Genomic DNA, 22,170 nt, shown 5'->3' with positions numbered 1-22,170 from the left:
TGTAGGTCTTACTTATTCCCTGATAGTGCACCTTATATAGATAATTTGAATATTTTGTATATTTTCCTACTAACATCTTGATTCTCAAACCTGATACATTGTATGTAGTTCATCGAGATACTCTGTATTTAATTCAGGCATCTTCCATGGCATGTTTATGCTCAGTTTGTTAAGACTTTGTTCCTTTAATTGCTCTAATTCATTAGATCACAAGATTTGAGTTTTTGTCCTTGTTCTTCCTGATCACTTTTACCTTTACCTTGGTTTCCATGGAAGCTGAAGGAGAATATGAATGTTTATTTTAAAATTCTAGTCAACATCAAAAGTATTGCATGTATGAAAACGACATTCTATATAAGATTATGTTCTTAAGCCACCAAAGTTCCTAATTAGGTAAAATTAGTCTATGAGAGAAAAGTCCTTTTCTTGGTAGTCCTTATTTCTTAAAAAAACCCAAAAAAACCAGAACCCCACAAACTGTAAGTTGCACTTCCAAAATATTATTTTGTACCTGTAGGTTGTATTTTCATTAGAAGACTTTGTCATGTAATTATAATGTTTCCATGATCATAGTTGAACAGCAAAGTAACTTTTTCTTTTTTAAAGATAAGATTTCAAGGAAGTGAAAGTGGCTTTCGCTATATATATATTCTAGTCAAATTCATGTGTACCTTAATATTTTCAAATAAGGTCTACATTCTCAGAAACAGATGGAAAATGTCTTGTTTAATATCTTTAGAGTGACATCATTGTAAATATTTTAATATTTTATTTTAGCCAGAAAGTGAAATTTCCACCACAGTAGAAGATTACAGTTCTGAGGTAAGACTGAAGGAATGCTTTTCTTAACTTTTCTTTCAACTTTTTCTTTTACATGTTTACTGTAATGCTGTGCATTGTTTGTCAAAACAAGAAGGACAGAAAGAGCAGATGTGATATTATAGACAAAGCTGTTGCATGTCATTACTAGTATGATTAGTGTACCATTAAAGCAAGCATTATGTCAACTGCATAATGGGATGGCTACTATAATCAATAATGCAGTAGATACATGAACTGTTGTAACAATGTTATTATGGTTGTATTAATGCTTTGTGTTGCCATTCGAGTTGTGGCTGTGCAAAATTTCTACTAATTTTCTGTAGGAAACTATTTAACAAGTTGATTATGTTTTAATGAGTTCAAAAGCAGCCGTTGCTCAGCGACTGGCTAGGCATCAGTCTGCTGGTGGGAGGTGGTGAGTGATTGCCTTTGCGTCGCTTGTTGTTTGGGCGTTTTGTTTTGTTTTCTTTCACTTGTTAAGCTGTCTTTATCCCAACCCATGAATTTTTCTTGCTTTTGCCCTTGGATTCTCTCCTCCATCCCGCTGGTGGGGGAGTGAGTGAGTGACTGGGGTGGGGGGGCTTAGCTGCTGGCCGGGGTCAGCCCACCACATGTTGGCATCTATTACTCATCTCTGTCTCTACTACTCATCTCTGTCACGTTGAAAGGTAGTAGCATATATGGAACTTGAGTCTTGCCAAATAAGACAGTTTGTTATGTTTGTAAGGAGCAAACTACTTCATGCATGAATGTGGGTCAAGATCACGCTTGCAAGAAATAGCCGTGGAATATCTGAGTACAGTAGATATTGTTTCTAGCTTAAAAAATTAATTTTTCATGTCTCAAACAATCACTTTGTGTAGTGATGATCTGGGTTTTGTTTTGCAGATCTCTGCGCTAAACACTTCTGCAAAACACACCCCAGAATCTTAAGCTTGGCAATGAGTAAGAGGGGATGAAGTAATCAAATGAGTCTCTGTTGCTGAAGTAAATTTGGTGTAGAATACTTTGTTCCTCTCTTGATTTAACCTTTTGTAAGAGAAGGTGACTATGTCTTAGAATAACTATTTGTTCCATACTAATATTATAGCTGCTTATTGTGAAGCCTAGGGGAACATACACATCAGACAACGTGTCCCTGATCTGTCGCACTGCATGGTGCAAAAGTAAAATCGTTACCGCAGTGGGCAGTCTAGACATGCTGTGAAAACTGGAACAACTTTTCTTTCCCAACTTAACACTCTGTCTTCACTTGCTCCTTCTCCCAGCCTGTTCTCTTGACCAGCTCTGTGTCTGCTTTCTGTCCCCTAGTTTTTTGTAAATTCTTCCCTTCTCTGTAATTAGCTCCTGTCAATCTTTTCACCTTCCCTTGCCCACCCCCTTTTTCCCCTTGCTTGGTTTCTTAGCTCAGTCTTTTCAGCCTGTTCCTATTCTTCCTTCTCCTTCCTCAGTCATTCCGAAGCCCAGTTTCTTTCCCAGCCTTTCCAACTTTATCCAAGCATTGTTTTTCCTTCTTTCTTCTTTTTAATATTTTTTTCTCCCTCTCCCTTGAAAACCTCTTCTCCTTTATTCCCTCTTCTTATGTTGGGGTCCTCCTAATGGTCAGCTCAATTTGTCCTAGATGAAAGCAGTAGTTTTTCTTTCCAACCTCTCTCATCAAATCCAAGTTACAAATCCACGTTTCTTTCCAACCTCTCATCAAATCCAAGTGTCCTCCATAGATCTGGTCTCAGCCTTTTTAGTTGAATTTTATGTCCTGTCCCTCTCTTCCCCAGTTTGATTATTCCTCTCCCACTTTTTCCTCCTGTCCTTGTTTATAAGCACCCTCACTTTCTTCTGGTGTGTTGGGAGAAGGCACTTGAGAGTACAGGAAAAACGTTCCCTCACATTCATTATTGGCTACTTTCAAACTTGGAATACTGAACCACATGGACCCTTGGTCTGGTCAATTGTCATTGTTCTTATGGCAATTTTTTGGGGATGCAAATTTAAAATAAAATACCTGAGACCAGCACTTTTGGAATTGAAGATTCCAGTCCAGCTGCTGGGGAGTGCTGTAAATGAAAGAAAAAGAGATTTTTTTTATGGAAGGATAGGTGCAAGGGGTTGAGGCAAACTCTACTTGGGGAAAAAAAAATCAGCTTAAAGATTTAGTATTTTTCATAGATAAAATGTGGTTTATTTTGTCCAACAAATTAAAGTAGCAAACAACAAAAAGAATCTGAGTTTGCTTTATGAAGGGTAAGATGATAGGGCCGTATGTGCACACAGTTTGCCATTGAGAATGTAGCAAATACACTTTTGAACAACTGCTATAACCTTACTGCACCTTTTTAGAATATGCATCACCATGGTATGTGATCACTATTAAATGGAATATGCAGCATGTGAAGAATGAACCCTTGAAGACAGTTGACAATGGCATTGATGTTCATCTGTTTTTACAAGTGAGAGGTATTACATATATGATGAAATACGACTAAGAAATTTTGATCACTTCTGAGGTTGTAGGAAGCAGTGTTGGAGACTGATTGCAAAAGCTCAGGAAAACACATCTTTGCAGAAGGAGACAGAATACAGAAAAGATTGGCATAATGCCTCATGATAATTGTAGATATGTTTTGTTGTTAGTATCAGTTGAATTCAAAGCTCTCAATTAAAAATGAATTTTCACATCTAAACACTTAACTTTACCCTGCTTCATTCTTCAGGGATTTCTGTAGGTGCCTACAGAGTATATTAGGGAACAATTTTTCGGATAGTAAAGACAACAGAATTACAGCCAGACTGCTATCTGCATGTGCCTTTTAAAACATTGCAGATTTCCTCAAAATTGCAGATTTCCTGAAAAATGCAATGACAGATGCATTTCTAGGCACTTCTTATTCTCATTCCTGCAAAAAGACCTCCACAAGACTTGTTTTCTTTTTACCTACACAAGGGTTGTTTTCTAAGACATAAGTAGGCAACACAAAACTTGTGAATAGTAACATGATACTGGATCTGGTGAAGGACAAACTCAAGTGGTGAGAGTTGCTATCTTAATAAGCTCTTTTTAATTCCAGTTCATTACAATTGGTTGGTATCTGCAAAGAGGAAACAACATGTTTAGGAATGCATATATTTTAGGAACTGAATTTTCAATATGTTTCATGTCAGCTGTAATGTTATTTTTATTATTAAAAGCTCTACTTACATCCATGGCCATCCTGTAAATAAAGTGATCTGAAGCCTTTTCAGTTGAAGAAGATGAGAATAAGTTAAATTTTGTCTGTAACAGTGAAATTATGAAATTATATGACATCTTGAGCTTACCTTTTTTTCAGATACATGACCTCCTTTTCAGAATGCTAAGAAACCACACATTTGTAGAAACATAGGCCTGTTGATCCATCTTTTCCCTCATTATTTAGAACATCTGTATTCTTTTTAGTGGTTTTTGTCAGAAATTATGTTGAAATCGAGGCTGTCATGCCTCAAAGTGAAATAGGTCATAAATAATTTGTTTTGTTGTAGTTGGTAAAATAAGTCACATGTTTTTAATTCTTCAGCCCCTTCTCTTGAGGAATGGGATAAAATTCAGTGATAAGTATTTCCCTCTTTAGGAGACTTATCAGACACACAGTTATAAGCCAATACAGTTGTCTAAGTAAAGTTGAAGGAACCAGTGAATGTTTATACAAGAATTCTTGTCTTGAAGGAATTTTATTGTAAATACAGTCTCTCGTTCAGTTTTGTTCTGCCTCCTCTCTACATACCTACACTATCAAAGGTAGTAGCAAACTGAAGACTGATAAATCCTGCATATGACCAGCTTGCCTTTTGTAACAAATTATTTGGTTTGAGCAAGAATGAGACCTGTCTGCATAGTCTTAAAATAAATTATAATGGTGATTAGCTATTTAAGGTTGTGGTCTAAACTCAGAACTAAGGGAAGTTAGGCTTCTTCCAACAGTTAGAATTTTTTTGTTTTTTATAGCTGTGTAAGGTAAAGTTGCCCCCACATATTTTCCATATGCCTCAATTTTACAGTATAACTGAAAGACTGTTCCACCTGATTTTTTTTTTCTCTTATTAACTCTTTTCCCAAGTTGCAAAGTGTACCTCTGAAAAGATGGTTAATATGAAGTCTACAAAGTTCTTTTTTTTTAAAGTTAATGAAATTCTATACCTCAACCTTAACCACTACGTAAAGAAATCTTTTGTTGCATGTTATTAATATATAGAAAAATATATTAAGCCATGATATTTTAAAAAGCCATCAATTGTTATCCTTCAGAAGTTATTAACCTTAGTTATATTATATGATTGTAATTATTTTTATCACAAACTGAAAATGGTTTTTGTTTATGGGAAAAAAAAAATCCCAAAACTGAAATTCATTTTCCCAAGTTGCCCTAATAGCAAGTTTTAGCTAAGTTTCATATAGTCAGTTGTGACATAACTAGAAAATTGAGGAGAGGCTCAGAACATGGACAAGCAGTGTTGGAGGTCTAAGTATTAATTTTTGTGAAGGAATCAGATGTCCAAAATGTTGAAGAAAAAGGGGGGAAAAAAATGAAAACATGAGGTAAAATTGTTAATCCATTCCAGATACTTCTGTATATTTCTACTACCAAATCAAAGCACTTTTTTAATCAGAAGTCTGCTTGCCAGTCTGTAATAGGTTACAGAAAATATTATTTTCATGCATTAAGGTATTTTCTACATTTTTCAATGATTGAACAGTAAGTATTGATTTATGCTGAGCATGAATTTGCTATTTATAAAGGGAAGTCTCTGTAGTACTGGCATTAATGTTATAAGTAGTTACACATTACATATTATTACTGCTGTTTCTGAGGTACAATTTCAGGTCTTCCAAGGTCTAAGGAACATTAAAAGGGGTACAGGGATTTCATAAATTTAATCCTGACCTCTGGTGGCAATTGTCATGAATCGCTGCCTTAATACAGTGGTAGAAGTTGGTTTTCCTTGTGTTTCTCTGGAAGAAGATTCCTTTCATTTGTCTTAAGCATATGTATTTACTGATACAATATAAATTATACCTTTATTTTTAGCCAATAGACTCCAAATTATATTTTACTTTATATTAGTAAATACTATTTCTGTGAATTATTTTGAAAATACAAGCAAGGAAGAAAAATCAGAGAGAATGTCCTTTGAGGGACTTCCATAACCTTCACTTTTTTCATGTCTTTTGTTCACCAAAACAGTTGCTCCTGGGTAGCTAATGTGTTGTAAAATTTAATTTTTTCGTCACTCTGTGGTTATTTGTTTATGCAATTATATGCAGAGCTCTTGTTACTCCTTGTTTCCATTATCTTAAAATGCTATGAGGTTTGATTGTTTCTTTACATGTTTAATTGTTTGCTGGGGTATGTAACTAAGCACATCATACGGCATTAAGGCATGACATTTCGGTGTTAAAGGTGAATTGCAAAGCTTTAAAAGAAGAAATTATAAGAGTCTACATTAATAGTATTTATGGGCTTGCAGAAGATCTCTATGTGGGTAAACCACTGGGACCATGAGACAAAACACAGAAGTCCAATAGGCCTTGTGTAGACATCTGTTAACACTGAAGTTGCTATCTGGACTACAGTCTTCATATATTGCAGATCAGTGAAAAATTTAAATGAAGATACTTTGAAGCTGATAACTCAGCCCCAACTGTGTGTCTGCTCTGACACAGCAGAATTTCTGGTGTGCCAGAAGCTGCCAGGCTGCTCACAAGGCTCCCATCAGCACAGCACCCTGCTGCGATGGTCCGGCTGCTTTTTCCATAGATTACAGTGCTGTTTGTTGTCTTGTCGTGTTTCAACTTGCACTTTACCAGAGGGCACAAAGCATTTTAAAGGAGAAGGTATCAAATGAGAAACAGCATGGACTACCGTGTTGTGGGTCACTTCTGTGATGTCTAAGAGCTAGGCTCCTGTGAAATGAGGCGGGATTTCCGAAGTTCCAGACAGTTGTTTTGAATGTGTATAGCAAAATCTCTTTTAAAAGTAAAAGATCTTTTGCAGAAATTTCAGCTGCTAAGGAGTCTGGAATGTCTAATGAGATAAGTCTCTTATGTCTTTCCTAGTAGCTCTTGTTATAAAGCATCTAGGAGTCTTTGATTTTTGCACACAGAAATTATTCACAGGAAGAGAAGCATGTCCACTGTGGTAGATTACAAGAATCATACCCTACATCTTTATCAATTAAGCCTAAATAAAATGGGAGTTAAAAAAAGGACAAGAAGTATTTCATAATAGAGTTTCTATTAAACTCCTAGTGTTATTAATCTGGGACATAAGCCAAAATCTGAATAAAGACAATGGTGCCAGGCTCTGTGTAGCCACTTGTATGCCTGAATGTAGAGTGAACATCTGGCAAATACACAAACGATGTGCAGTGCCTCTATGAGTTGCCTGGACTGCTGTTTGCTGCAATTTTCTTTATTCTTTCTAAAATAAGGTAGTAATCTGTCTGTGGTGTCTTCCTTTTTACTGAGGATGTCAGGAACTGAAAGGGCACTGTGTCAGCTCTGCAAATTCTTGTCTAATGCAGGTATATTCATGCTCTTAATACAAACTCGATGACTATATTGATCCCATTTATAACAGTGTACTTCCATGTCGGGTAACTTATTGATTTCCTCAGGCATGATAGTCCTTTGTAAATAAGCTCTGATCTAGACTATGGCAGATGTCTGAGCAGTATAGCTTCTTTTTTTGATGTAAGCCTAGTATTTGGGTCTGAAATGCTGTGATGCCTTTCCATCTCTAGTACTATTATTTTGTTTCAGGCTCTGATGTAATAAACAGCTCTGAGGGGAAATACAGCTGTTCTTGCTTTCTCATTTTAAAACATTGGTCTGCTGTTTTAAAAGCCTGCCTGTCTGTTATGGTTACTTACAAGTACACAGCATATTCTTTTCATTTGGATTTTTTTTTTTTTACCTACAACTGCTACTTTGACTTGTGCTTGCCTTTTGGAGATTCGTCATTATTGGTTTGCACAGTCTGTAGAACCAAAATTCTCATAGAAGCTGAAAGGGGTTGCAGTGTTAGGTGAGTGAAAGAATTTTTTTCAAAAGTCTTATATTAAATGTATAATTTCTGCATTTTTTCAATCTTAAGAAATTCCTTCAAATTGAGGATGAGACTCTATGATACTGCCTTTCATCCACTATCGAGAGATGGGTGACTTTCAGAAATAGTAAATCTTGGGGTGTATAAATATCTTTTAGAAAGCATAACTATGTTTAGTAATATATAGACATATTAAACATATAATTTAAAATGCAATAGTACTGCATTTTAATCATTGAAAGTATGAAGCTTTGCGTTGACCTTTAAATCTGAATTCCTTTGTTTTCTCTAGATGTTTAAATTCTTAATATGGTTCTTGTTTTTAGAGTAGTATCTATTTTTGCAGTTTTGGGTGTTTTACCTGTTACCTATGCTTACTTTGATGCAATTTATTATGTATAAAGCTATTTTGTATTTCAAATGAAATAAATTTTTGTAGCATAAAAATTCCCGTGGGTCTGCAGGAATAATCACATAAGAATCAAATGAATGGAAAATAGAAATCAAGCTTTATTTCAGATAATAATATGTTTAGAAATTGTCTTTATACAGGTAAATGGTTGCAGTTTTGTGACAAGAACAGCTATACCTGCAGACTTAATCAGGGTACAGTATTGCAAATTGAATCGTAATACTAATGGTGAATACTAAAAACCTCGAACAATTTGTTTTGAACAAAAATTATGTTGCTGACTAATACTTTATTTTGCATGCTGTGCTCTGCATCTGCATTGTTTGTTATACATTAATACAGTGTATTGTTAAACTTGAAATGCAAAACAATTTACTACTTCTATTAAGGCTAAGATTATAAAGCAGAACTTGCAGAAATGCTTCATGTCAGTGCTTTTGAGGTGTGAATTATACTAACAAAGAAGGTTACCATGGCAATACGATCTTCGATGCTGTATTGTATGTTAATGTACTAAGGTAGCATTTGATACAGAATTTGATATTTGAGTTTACTTACTGTGATAAAGCATTAAAAAATGGCATGTTAAGGAACTTGGATTGATTTAGGAAGAAGAATTTGGAGTTGGAGAGATTTGTTCAGAGCATGGAATGCAGCACTCTCACACGCAGCTAGAGGTGATGGAGAATGAATTGGCTGGGAAACAGCAAGAGATTGAAGAGCTAAACAGAGAGCTAGAAGAAATGAGGGCAGCATATGGTACAGAAGGATTGCAACAGGTATAATTACCTTATGTTGCTTTCTACTTGCTACTTGGTTACATGCAAAAATGCAGAGCATCACCTGAAAGAGTTCACACTTAATGTCAGATGTTCAGAATGCAGTCAGTGTGTGGTATAGAATTACATATAATTTCTTTCAGTCATGTACCATGCACTCTATTTCTTTGAATGCCATTTCCATTGTGTGTCCTTTTTCTCTGTATTTTGTGACTAAAAATCCAGTCTTCTTCACAGTGACTTTCTTCAAATCAGGAATGGAAAGATTATTTTCTTCAAGAAAAGCCCTAATTCTTCTCTAGTTGTGCAAAGACTCCATTTCTTTAATATCTTCCTGTTCCTCCAAGATCAAAAAAACTCAGGTTTTACTTCCTAAGGAATGATATAACTGAGTTGATCCTTGAACCAAAAAGGTATTTGTATGTCAGACTTCATAGTCTGACATACAAGGCAACTGTGACAATGTTTTAATAAACATCTAATAACTTGGGATTACAGGGAAGTATTTCTTACTTCAGGAATACCATTGGAATTTAAAGTTAGGTTTTAAAGTAAAGAATACTAAATACTTATTCTTACAGTTTAAGTAAGTGGTGCTATGCACTGAAGTCAGTGGTTTGTCGTGCTTCATGTCTTACTTCTCTCTCTCTTTTAATTTGGATTCAGGTCACATGTTGTGTTTTTCTATTTTTTGCAAAGTACTATAGAATGCCAAAATTGTTCTAATATTCAGTCATTTTCACCTTCATTATTATTGCACAATTATAATTTTTTCTGCTTGCATTTGTATTTTATCTGTGAAAATGGATATCATGTTTTCCACCATACCAGAGTGATCTTTAAGTGGTTGCCCTGGAGGAGAGGGTTTATCATTCCTTTGTCTGTTGGTGAATCTCTGGTATTACATTTTAAGTCAAACTTAGCTTCTAATTACTGTGTCTTGTATCTGTTGTGCTAAACATAATAGTCATAATTATAGCATAATAAAGAACATAAGCATAATTTTAGTTTCTCACAATTGTGACTACTGTTAGTTTTTCCTGAAAAAGGTCAAAGTGAAAACGTTTGAATTTTTTAAATGGCTATGATTACTATTTTAAAAATAAATTAAAAATATATTAAAAGAAAACAGGCTGTGGTACAACAATATTTTAATAGTTGCAGCATATTTTTGTATGATAGTGGTACAGTGCATAATATCTCAGTTGAGAAATTCATATGGTTTTTCATATGGGGAAAAATGCATGTTTTTCAGAAGAAACAAACGGATTGTAAAAGGGGAATGCAGAAGATATGTTGTGTGCTTTAGTTCTGCCTGTTTGTTAAAGAAAAAGATTGAATAAAAAAAGTTGAAAATTATCATATAACGACCTGTGGATCGGAACAGATAAATTTCGTTATTCAATTTCATTGAACAGATGCAAAAGGAAAGTTATGACACACTTAAGTGTCTGATCTGTTCCTAATTTTCTCTGTTATAACAAACATCTAGTATTTCTACTAGATCTATGCTTTTAAAGTAGGAGTTCACTGCAGTATTCTGAAAAGAACTTTGAAAGAATTTCCTCAAATTCTTTGCATAGTTTGGCTTGTTTAAGGGAATTCTGGTTTTTATGTCCCACTGAATAATGTCCCTATCCTCTAAATCAGTAAGCTTTATCTGGAAGCATTATAATTTTACTTCAAGACTCAGCATATAACCTGGAGAAGCTTCATTTTGGGAGCATTGTAAACAAAACAGTTATAGAAGGTGACTGATGGTTTAAGAAATTTGCAGTATGTAGAGATGAAGCTTCCACTATCCTTGAATGAGTTCAAATTGACAAAGTGACTTTAAAGTGAGTAACATGTCTATTATATAATTGCACATTAAAATAGTCCCAATTAGTATTGTAGAATTTCTGGCTGCCTGAGTGTAATCCTACAAAAAATAAAACATTTTCAAATGATTTTTTTCTGTATTTTTATCATTTCTTCATCATTACAAATTGCAAAAGATTCATCTATTAAATACACTGTATCAGTTCTGCAGCTTGAGCTGATTTTCTCATGTAGTTATGAATAATTTCTCTGGGTTCACAATGTAGGATACTGCATGGTATCATATACTTTTAGTACGATGAATGCAATTTATTGCACTTTCAGTGAGAGATGATATAACTTGCATTTATTGTGGGGGAAAAGTGTGTGTACATGAGTAGTTGTACAAACTTGCTGAAACACTATAAGCAGATACTCTGGCTTCCTTTATGATGGTTTGTTTATGTGGCCATGCTTTTTAGTTTAAAAGCAATTTATATATTTAACTAACTAACCTTCTTAAAGGTTCAGGTTTTGTTCTTTGATAAATATATTTTATGGAGAGGTCATATATTGTTAAATGAGGGGAAAAAAATCTGTTTCTGAAGTATTTACAAATACAGTTTGTGAAAACATAAATGCTCCAGTAAGGTCTGTGTGACATCTTTTAAATAGAGAGCTTAGGGATGATGTATTCTTACTCAACTAGAATAAGCTAGTATTTTTTTTGTCTGTGGCTTTTATGTGCGCTAATAGTTTAAATTTTATCTTTTGTAGCTGCAAGAATTTGAAGCTGCTATCAAAAAAAGAGATGACATTATCACTCAGCTCACTACTAACCTACAGCAGGCACGGAAAGAAAAGGATGAAACTATGAGAGAGTTCTTAGAGCTTACTGAACAAAGTCAAAAACTACAAATTCAGTTTCAGCATGTAAGTTACAGTGCTACCAATATTTATTTGGGTTTGAAAATTGGTGTCACTTTGGAGGGTCCATAAATGGCTACTTCCTGCAGAAACACAGAATTTTTTGTGCATTTTTGAAGAATTGGTCTCTTAGTATAGATCAGCAGTCACTTTACCAGTCCTACAGTTATCATTATAGTACCTGGTTTATTGTACTAATTCACTATAAAATAATAAAGATTAGTCTGTTTTCTTCCCTAGTATGTGGTGATAGCTTCTGATAAATACTGGATGATGGCAGTTTTCTTAGGGAAAAACACTTCTGTAATTAGTTCTCAGAGCTTTGGGCTGAAATCCAACCTGTCCTCTTTGAAATCAAAACAGCCAGCCATCAACTTCAGTGGGCCCCCATTTCATGCTCCAGTCCTTCCTATATTTTTGGGTAAAACCTGCCTCTTGTGGTGTTATTAGAAGGTAATTTAAATAACGAAGTTAAGTTTCAGAGAAGCATTTGTCCTAAAAAGCACTGGTGATTGAGGTGCCATGGACACTGTTAATCTGTGTGACTACAGTTTACAGTGTTGCAGTTGAATATTGTAGTATTTTGTGCTGTTTAAGTACTTTATATAGCTTTTTTGAGCTTCAGGTGGATTATATTCTGAAGCCGGGTTTTTATTATTAAAAATCTGATTTTGGGGACGGTAACTACAACTATTTCCTTTTACTACTTAGAAATGTTTCTGAGACACTGCTGTCCTGTGCTAGCTCACCATAAAACAATTTATTAAATATTTTTATTGGTTGGCTATCCCAAAAGAGTAAGGGTATGTCAGTTCCTCCTAAAAGAACTTATAACATTTTTGCAATAGTCTTTGGGCTTGTGATGTGGAAGAAGAAAGTAAAGATCACTCTCTCTGTAGTGCAAGCTGTTTCTGAAAAACTTGATGTATTTTAGGTTTTATTTTTTTAACATTCAAGTTGCAGGCAAGTGAAGCCCTAAGGAACACCAGCCATAGTTGCACAGCTGCTGATTTATTGCAAGCCAAGCAACAGATTCTTTCACATCAGCAACAGCTAGAAGAACAAGAATGTCTGCTGAAGAATTATAAAAAAAAGAATGAAGAATTTGAAGTGCAGATTACATGTCTTCAAGACAAAATCACAATATATGAGATGGTATGTTCCTTACTAGAAAGATCTCTTTTCCTAATCTCTTTTTTCTTTTCAGGATTTTGTGGTTCCTTTGAAATTTAAAGGCCGAAGACTATGAGTGTGCTGCATATAATGCATACAAAGATTTTAAGTTTTTTAAGACTGCTTCTGTTAACTAACACATAATATGTGTATAATTTAAAACTGAAATTTTTATGTCAGGATTATGTATCATGGTTTTAAAATTTGCAGAAATATTTACAAGAAATGATGAACCTATACTGTATATTAGAATGCCTTCATTAAATGACATTATTTTGTTAGGAAAAAAAACTTAAAATAACCTGCTTGAACAATCTTTTCTGTCTTAAGGAAAGAATGAATTCTTTTCTTCATGTACATTTTTTTAATTATCCTTCATGGAAAGCATCTTAAAAGTACCTAAAAACATTAAATGTCATTAAAAGTTACAAGAGACAAAGTTTTCAGTAGATTACACCAAATATCTTTTTTTGAAGTATGAGAGCACAACTGGAAAAAATGGAAGTGAATATTTTGGGGTGGGGTGGGGCAGCGGGGGCAGGCATTGTCACTTATTCCAAAGGTACAGAAAACCTCCAAATGAGGTCAACAAATAATTTCTATTTAGTTTTTATAAATGATCACTAGCCTTCTAAAGAAAGGTATTGTGTTTAAATAGTTAAGTCTATAAATGTTCTTATATGTTCAGATAACGAACTGAAAATAAGAACATGGGTTTGCTCATTTTTTTAAAGGAAAAACACAAAAATGAGGAAGAAGATTTGAGTAAATTACAAGAAAAAGAAGCATTAGTTGAAGAGCTGGAAGCAAAACTTGGAGAAGAAGAAAAAAATTCATTTCAGCTTAAGGAAAAATTATCAGATGTCAGTAAATTACTTGAAGAATTGAAAGAACAGATTTCACTAAAGAACCAGGAGATAAGTAATATGAGAGTTGAACTTACCACCTACAAACAAAAAGAAAGACAATGTTCTGATGAAATAAAACAATTAATGGGAACTGTGGAAGAATTGCAGAAACGGTGTTATAAAGACAGCCAGTCTGAAGCTGACATTGTGCAAAGAATGGAATTAGAAACACAAAGGAGACTGGCACAACTTCAGGCTGAATTAGATGAAATGCATGGCCAACAGATTGTACAAATGAAGCAAGAATTAATTAAGCAACATGCAGTGGAAATAGAACAGCGTCTTTTGCAACAAAAAGTAGAATTGGAGAAAACTTCAAGTCTATGTTTGAATGAGAATATCAATAAAGATCAAATGCATTTAATGAATATTAAAATTAATGAATTGAATGTGAAATTGCAAGATGCTGATAATGAAAGGGAAAAAATAAAGCAAGAATTGTCACAACAGATGGAAGTAATTTCAGCAGAGAAGTCTCTTCAACAAACTGAAATTGAAGATCTTTTCCAAGAACTGAATTTTTCAAGAGAGCAGGTTCAAAGAGCCAAACAAACTATAGTGGATATGGAATGTAGATTAAATGAAGCTGAAAAATACCAGTTTGTGATTGAAGATTTAAAAACTGAGCTGGCTTCTGCCTCTGAATTTAGGAAGGAATTGGAATTAAAACATGAGGCAGAAGTCACAAATTACAAAATAAAACTTGAAATGCTAGAAAGAGAGAAGGATGCAGTTTTGGACAGGATGGCAGAATCTCAAGAAGCAGAATTAGAGAGACTGAGAACAAAGCTTCTGTTTAGTCATGAAGAGGAACTTTCCAGACTTAAAGAAGACTTACAAAAAGAGCACATGGTGAACATGGAAAGCCTTAAAGATAACTTGACTATGCACCATAAACAGCAGTTAGATGAGGTACAAAATGAAATGAGTCAAAAGGTAGAAGCCATGCAATATGAAAAAGACAACTTAATCACACAGCAAAATCAATTGATATTAGAGATTTCAAACCTAAAAGATTTACAGCAGTCTATTGTAAATTCTAAATCTGAAGAAATGACACTTCAAATCCATGAGCTGCAGAAGGAGATTGAAGTGCTTAGGCAAGAGGAAAAAGAAAAAGGTACCCTTGAACAAGAAATTCAAGAGCTGCAGCTTAAGACTGAGTTGATGCAGGAACAAATGAGGGAGAGAGAAGATAGCCTTCAAAAAAAATGTTCAGAACTTGAAACACAAAATAAACTTCTTAAGGGGGAAAACAAAACTCTGGAAGATAAATTAAAAAGTATGTTGGTAAGCTCTGAAGAAAATGTCATTTTCAGCAACAGTGTTAGCTCTAAATCAGAGATTTTGGACTTGCAAAAAAGAATAGAAAAGCTGATTACTGAAAATGAGCAACTTAAAAACCAAAATGGTCAACTCCAAGAGGATACTGAAAGGCAGAAGAGTGCCTTTTCATTTACTGAGAAAAAACTTGAAGCTAATTATAAAGAGCTGCAGAAAGAATGTGCAAGTCTTCTGAAGGCAAAATCTGAGTTAGAAGAGAACAAGAATAAGCAGGAAGCTGAATATAAAAGCAAACTCAAAGCCTTGAATGAAAAACTTCACCACTTAGAAAGCAATAGACCAGTTTTATTTAAAACTAAAACTTCTGGTTTTGAAGGGAGTAAAGAAATCAAGGTGTCCAAGGCAGATGCATTTGAGGCTGGAGAAGTTGTTGAGAAAGATGCAACAGAACTTATGGAAAAGCTTGAGGTAACTCAGCGTGAGAAACTGGAATTATCCCTGAGACTTTCCGATCTCTCTGAACAGTTAAAGTCAAAGCATAGTGAAATTTGTCATTTAAATGATAAAGTTAAATCCTTACAAGATGAGAAAGAACAAGTTCTAGCAAAATGTAAAGAACTAGAAGTCAAAATTAGCCATGCTCAGAGAGGAAATAGTAGTAGTAATGACCCTAAGACAAAATACTCTAAAGGAAAAGCTCTAAAGACTGCTGCTCCAGCATCTGAAAGTGAAAATAAAACCCCCGGTCCAAGAAATAAAGCTGATGAAGGAATAAATGTAGGAGGAAATCTGGGTTTGGGCAATGATATCGGTCATGAGGTAACAAAAAGAAGGGATGTTCAGCAAATGTTGCAACCAGAACAGCAGTCTCTTGTAGAACATTTGCATGGGATGACAGACAGGCCAACAGATGAAACATCATTAATAGCCATTACACAGAGTGAAAATAATAATCTTCAGCAGCAAGTGGATGCCTTAAAATCAGAACAGGTACGTTGCGGTTATCACTTCTTAAGAAATGTATGTGGATGTGAGCGTGAGAAGAGAAATGTGTGAAGATACAGAAGTTATGTATATCGTGTGATTCTAACCAATCTCTATGTTTTGCTGGAGAAGTGTTGCTTGTATTTTTAGGTATTGTAAATGAATTGCAGGTAGTATGGAAAGGATTGTTATTTGTCAATAAAAATATCTAAGTATTGAATTACCAATATTTAATTAGGTGCTGGAATCATCAATCTGGCTTTAAATGTATATACAGTGATGAAGTTGAATAGCATGCTGCAAGAAGTATGCAACTAAGTTTTCTGTAGAAATAGTTGTTAACCAGTCTTCCACTATTTTTTTAGATTGTTTTTTTTTCATGTTCTAAAAACCCACCTAACAGTGAACTAATACCACTACTGCCTAATTTTATGTTGTGTTGTAGTTCATTCATTTCCTAAGAAATAAAATCACAGGCAAAGCCACATTGGAAACAGTTGTGAGCGTATAGAAAAGACCTACAGCTGTATAACGTATTTTATTTTTTTTATGAGGATGTCATAAAGGTCTTGCAATTTCCTGCCATAGAACTGAAAAATCATTATGGTCCAGAGGTGTCTAAAAACCTTTTCAAACTGGGACTCTAAATAGCTCATTACTGGCATATCCTAAACATGTTTTTGCTTTAGCAATAACATCCCCAAAAGAGCAGACTAGAACTACAGGCCTTGGAAATCAACATTTTTAAGGTCCGCTAATCCTACAATCTTTTTTCTGTATTTGGAGTGAACTTTCATAACTTACTCTGTTGCTAATGATATTGCTCTAACTTCATCAGGGTAAAATTCGTTGGGTTTTTATTGCTGTAAAATAGGAATTGAAGAATATTGAGTTCTGTTTATTTTAGTTTGATTTTTATTTTAAGTTGGAGAGGTGTCATGCTATTTTGTTACAATTCAATTTTCCAAACTGTGTATATTTAAATTTACCTAATGCATACCATATATGCATTCTGTTCAACACATTATTCATTACAGAAATTCGCAAAGATGGGACTTTTTTGTTTTCCTGTTTCTCATTCTGTATAAAATGTGTCTTTTCATTCAAAGGCTGATTTACAGCTACAGATGGAAGCACAGCGTATTTGCCTATCCCTGGTTTATTCAGCTCATGTAGACCAGGTTCGTGAGTACCTGAAAGCAGAAAAAGAGAGTGCACTTTGCAGTCTTAAAGAGGAACTTGTACGTAGTCATCTACAAGAGATGAATGATCTCAAAAAAATGCATCAGCTGGAGCTCCAGACCTTAAAAATTCAACAAGCAGGTAACTTGACCAGAATTATGGAAGCAAAGCTCTTGATATGAAAAAGTGTCTTTAAAAGAAAACAAGCACAAGAGTTTGTGCATATAGCTGTCCAATAAATTGTTTTTATCGAACATTTTGAAATGTTTTTGTACTAAATTATTTACCCATTGCAAGTAGTCTATTACTCAGGGTACTTTAAAAAAAAAAAGTAACAATAATATAAAAAAAAGAAGGAATAGGAAGTATTACAACTCACATTTTGCTACTTGTATTAGGTCAATTAATTGTGAAGAACTATAGATTCACCCATAAGGTTATATTCCTTACTGAAATAATAAGCAAATGCATCAGCAAAATATTTTGGGGCTTGTTTCATTCTCTGTTCTTTGAATTCCTGCATTGGGTCCCTGCCCACATTAAGTAAGCTTCTTTACTACTTTTTGCCTCAGTGAGCTTTTATGTTATCATGCTGGTTTTCTATCCCTGCTTTTTCTGTCATCCTGTGGTTTGCCCTTGTGCAATTTTTTGGCATAAGTTCTTTGCCCTCCAGTATGTTTCTGTAAAGTTTGGTCTTTCTAGAGCTCACTAACACACAAAGCCATTTCTTATCACTTACTCCTCTTGAACATGCAGTTCTACCATAATAATTGAATCTGCCTGTGTGATGGAACAAGAAAGAGGGGAACAAAAAACTATGCCTTTCTAAGAGTTGAAGAAGCAACCTCACCGAGGCAGGAAATTAGGCCTTTGAAAAGTTGTTGTGCATATAGTGTTTAAAAATAATATAAATAATTTGTATTCATAGATGATGAAGTCAAATCTACACAAAGACTTATAGAAAAGCTGAATGAATCTGTAACTGAGGAATGTTCTAGGCTTGCTCAGGTAAGATTTAACAAAGAGTCTTTTTTAAAATGGAAATTTTGAAAATGAAAAATTATGTGTACAGTGAGTCATCATATTTTTCTCCATTTTTAACGTATTTTCTTTGAAGCTTTCTCTTTGCATTTATCTCAAAATAGAGACTGCTAAACCTGATCTTACAAAATCATGTTGCAAGGGGTTTTGTATTTTTTTTCCTAAACTCTTTTATGTCCTTGTCCATGCAGTTCTTCTGTCTTATACCTAGTCTTGATCTTCTATGTAATATTGTCGTGGTTTAGCCCCAGCTGGCAACTAAGCACCACGCAGCCGCTCGCTCACTCCCCCCTGGTGGGATGGGGGAGAGAATCGGAAGAGCAAAAGTAAGAAAACTCGAGGGTTGAGATAAAGACAGTTTAATAGGTAAAGCAAAAGCTGCGCACGCAAGCAAAGCAAGGAATTCATTCACTCCTTCCCATGGGCAGGCAGGTGTTCAGCCATCTCCAGAAAAGCAGGGCTCCATCACGTGTAGTGGTTACTTGGGAAGACAAACGCCATCACTCCAAATGTCCCCCCCTTCCTTCTTCTTCCCCAGCTTTATATACTGAGCATGATGTCATATGGTATGGAATAGCCCTTTGGTCAGTTTGGATCAACAATCCTGGCTGTGTCCCCTCCCAGCTTCTTGGGCACCTGGCAGAGCATGGGGAGCTGAAAAGTCCTTGACTAGTGCAGCAACAACTAAAACATCCCTGTGTTATCAACACTGTTTTCAGCACAAATCCAAAACATAGCCCCATACCAGCCACTATAAAGAAAATTAACTCTATCTCAGCTGAAACCAGGACAAATATTTGTCTTATATCTACTAGTTTGGAAGTATTTTTTTCCTTTCTGTATGTCTCTGGCTATAAGTTATTCATTTAACAGTGGTCTGATGACATGCATATATTGACACACAGGACATCACTCTGTCATGTCTGCGATAAGACAGTAATTTCTTTCTTAGCAGCAGCATATCTTTCAAAGACTTAAAAGTGTCTAAGAATCTACCAAAATGTCTGTCTATATTGTTTTCAGTAACTAAATATTATAGTCAAAAATTGAAGCTTATTTTTAGTCTGTATTCTAGTATCAGACATCAATAATATTATTTTGCCATATCTTTTTTTTGTAGACTACTAGTAATCAATGGCCCTTACAGGTACTTTTTGACCCACAATCAAGTTACTTATTAAACTTATTTCTGGATAAATTAAGCTATTTTCATCATTCATTATGAGCCATGGTTTTCCAATCTTAAATACTTCAAATGGTTGGTTTTGGTGGGTTTGGTTTTTTTTTTCCTTGTTTACTGGGCTTTTTTCAACACCTTTTGGGGAAAGTGAATAGCAGAACTTTTTTACTTGGGAGCCAACATAGGAGAGATTAAGCAGGACTCCGTGATAGCTCATAGAAAGCAGCAGCTGAATGAGAGTCTTTGGCCTTAGTTGTTTCAGAGCTGAGAAGAACGCTGCCGATCTGTATGATTCCATGTTGAGCTTTTGGACAAATTGTGATTTTACTTTTGTAAGCTGAATTTGGTATCTGTTGAGTCCAAAATCCTTAAATAAAGAATCCCCCTCTGTGCTCTGGGCAGGCCAAGTTTCTTTTCAAGTGTCATTTATCTTCAGAAATCATATGGATAAATCTTCTGTTTGCCTACTCATTCTAAATATGGCAGCTATTCTTCTGGCCACATAGCACCAACAAGCATGAGGCATTCTGTTTATGATTTGCTTGAGTTTTCTTCTGCCATCCCCTTTTATTCTATTTGTTTAATACTTAAGAACAAGATTAATTGTAATCTCTAAAAAGATACAAATTTCTGCCATAGGGAATCCTTCTTCCAAGTAAAATTACAGTTTACGAGAATGAGACATTTATAATGTAAATTTGCTTTCAGCATTAATAAAGGAGGCCTTTTTATGGAAGATTTTAATAATGGGCAGTTCCAAATTAAATAGCTATTACAAAATATATGTATTTATGTTTTAGCTGAAAAGTCTTTCCATACCTGTTTCTTTTATCAGGAGGTTTAAAGATTTTCTAGGTTCTTATGACTCAACAGAACATCTATGCCATCATTTCCACAGAAGATAATACTACAAAATACTACTTTCCTGCTGCCATTTTTCTTGTTTTCTTTGTGAATTTGTGACTGATAAGTTAATAAACAAATCTTCACTTTTTTTTTTCTTTGTTTCATTTGTTGTGCAGGTTTTGTGTGGCAATCAGAATGAGCGTTCTTCAGCTGCTGTAGAAGTTGGTGATAGGGAACAGGATATTTTCCATAGACCTGCTGCTGTGAGAGAAAAACTGAGTGTAGAATTACCAACGCACAGAGGTCAAACTCAAGGTAATGGCATTGTACCATCATGCTGGTTAAAAAAAAAATAATACTGATTTCAAGTATTTCAGACTGACAATTATGCCATTAGTTGTTCAGGTGCTAATTAATGTGCCTAAATAGCTGCTTTAGAGATTTCCTCACTATTGTGAACCACTTTTAGTTTTTTAGTATTTTCTTGTGCTGTTTTCAGTATAGTGGAAATCAGTGAAAAAAGTGCTGGGTTTTTTTTCTTCCTTCTTTTCTAGAAGAAGCTAGCAGCTCTACCAAAAAATTCATATATATCAATACTATATAAAAATGCATCGAAAATTTGGAAGTGGCCTCACTTGTTTCAATAATATGTAATGTTTATCAGACAATTTTTCAGTGGAGAACTTGTGAACAGTTCTCCTGTGAACTGTATTAAAATTTATGGTAAAATGTTTAATTTCATTTTTTTAAAGTCCCTGGTTATCTGTGTAATTTAGCTGTGCAAGAACGTATGGATGCCCTTCTACACAAGATAATGGAAGAATACAGTAGGCTGAAAGCACTTCAAACAGAGCTGATGAAGGATTGTAAACAGGTAAACTTTTTATAGGGTATGAGTATATGAGCATTTGAATTTTCTCTGTTGCATGAATTCCCTCTGGATGAGCGAAGAATGTGTTGGAAATTGTGTTTCTGTATCCTGGTTGAGTGGCAGAGCAAGGCATTGATTTGATAAAATGGAGAAAGCTGCTACCCGTGTCACAGAATCATGAAATGGCTGAAGTTAGAAGGCACCTCTAGAGTTTGTCTAATCCAAACCCTTGCACAAAGCATCTAGAGGAGGTTGTCTAGGACTGTGTCCAGCCAAATTTTGAATATCTCCAAGGATGGAGACTTCACAAGCCTGGTGGGTAACCTTATCTTCTTCAGGGTACGCATTCCCAACTGTCTCAGCCTCTCCTTGTAAGATAAATGCTCCAAGCCCCTCATCTCCTTTGTGACCCTCTGCTGGACTCGTGCCAGTATATCCGTTTCTCTCTTATTCTGGGAGTGCAGCACTGGACCCAGCACTGGATCCAGATGTGTCTCACCAGTGCTGAGTAGAGAGGAAGGATCACCTCCCTCAACCTGATGGCAAACACTCTTCCTAATGCAGCCCAAGAGGCTGTTGGACTTCTGTCATAATGGCATATTGCTGGTTCCTGTTCAACATGGTGCCCACCAAGGCCCCCAGGTCCTTTTCTGCAAAGCTGCTTTCCAGCCGGTCAGTCCTCTGCATGTACTGGTGCACAGGGCTATTCCTCTCTAGGTTGCAGAACTTGGCGTTTGCCTTTGCTGAACTTCATGAGGCTCCTCTCAGCCTATTTCTCTGGCCTGCTGAGGTCTCTTGAAACAGCAGCACAACCATCTGGTGTATGAACCACTCCTCCCAGTTTTGTACAGTCTGCAAACCTGCTGAGGGTGCACTCTTGTC

General features: G+C 35.2%; 1 protein-coding gene across 4 annotated transcripts in view; it reads left to right on the top strand.

The window, feature by feature from the left end:
- AKAP9 (A-kinase anchoring protein 9) overlaps positions 1-22,170 on the top strand; it is a 122,844-nt gene that overhangs the window by 35,605 nt on the left and 65,069 nt on the right. For 2 of the 4 annotated variants that reach the window (XM_072854289.1, XM_072854287.1), the window contains exons 3-12: positions 778-822; positions 8,454-8,507; positions 8,922-9,092; positions 11,670-11,825; positions 12,777-12,974; positions 13,727-16,174; positions 17,278-17,491; positions 18,279-18,358; positions 20,594-20,732; positions 21,170-21,291. In XM_072854289.1, coding sequence (XP_072710390.1) covers positions 778-822; positions 8,454-8,507; positions 8,922-9,092; positions 11,670-11,825; positions 12,777-12,974; positions 13,727-16,174; positions 17,278-17,491; positions 18,279-18,358; positions 20,594-20,732; positions 21,170-21,291 — 3,627 coding nt within the window. The remainder of the gene's footprint in view (positions 1-777; positions 823-8,453; positions 8,508-8,921; positions 9,093-11,669; positions 11,826-12,776; positions 12,975-13,726; positions 16,175-17,277; positions 17,492-18,278; positions 18,359-20,593; positions 20,733-21,169; positions 21,292-22,170) is intronic. The other 2 variants (XM_072854288.1, XM_072854291.1) reach the window with 2 other exon arrangements.

Source organism: Ciconia boyciana, chromosome 2, assembly GCF_034638445.1.
Source record: "Ciconia boyciana chromosome 2, ASM3463844v1, whole genome shotgun sequence".
NCBI lineage: Eukaryota > Metazoa > Chordata > Aves > Ciconiiformes > Ciconiidae > Ciconia > Ciconia boyciana.
This window is presented reverse-complemented; position numbering and strand designations above follow the sequence as displayed.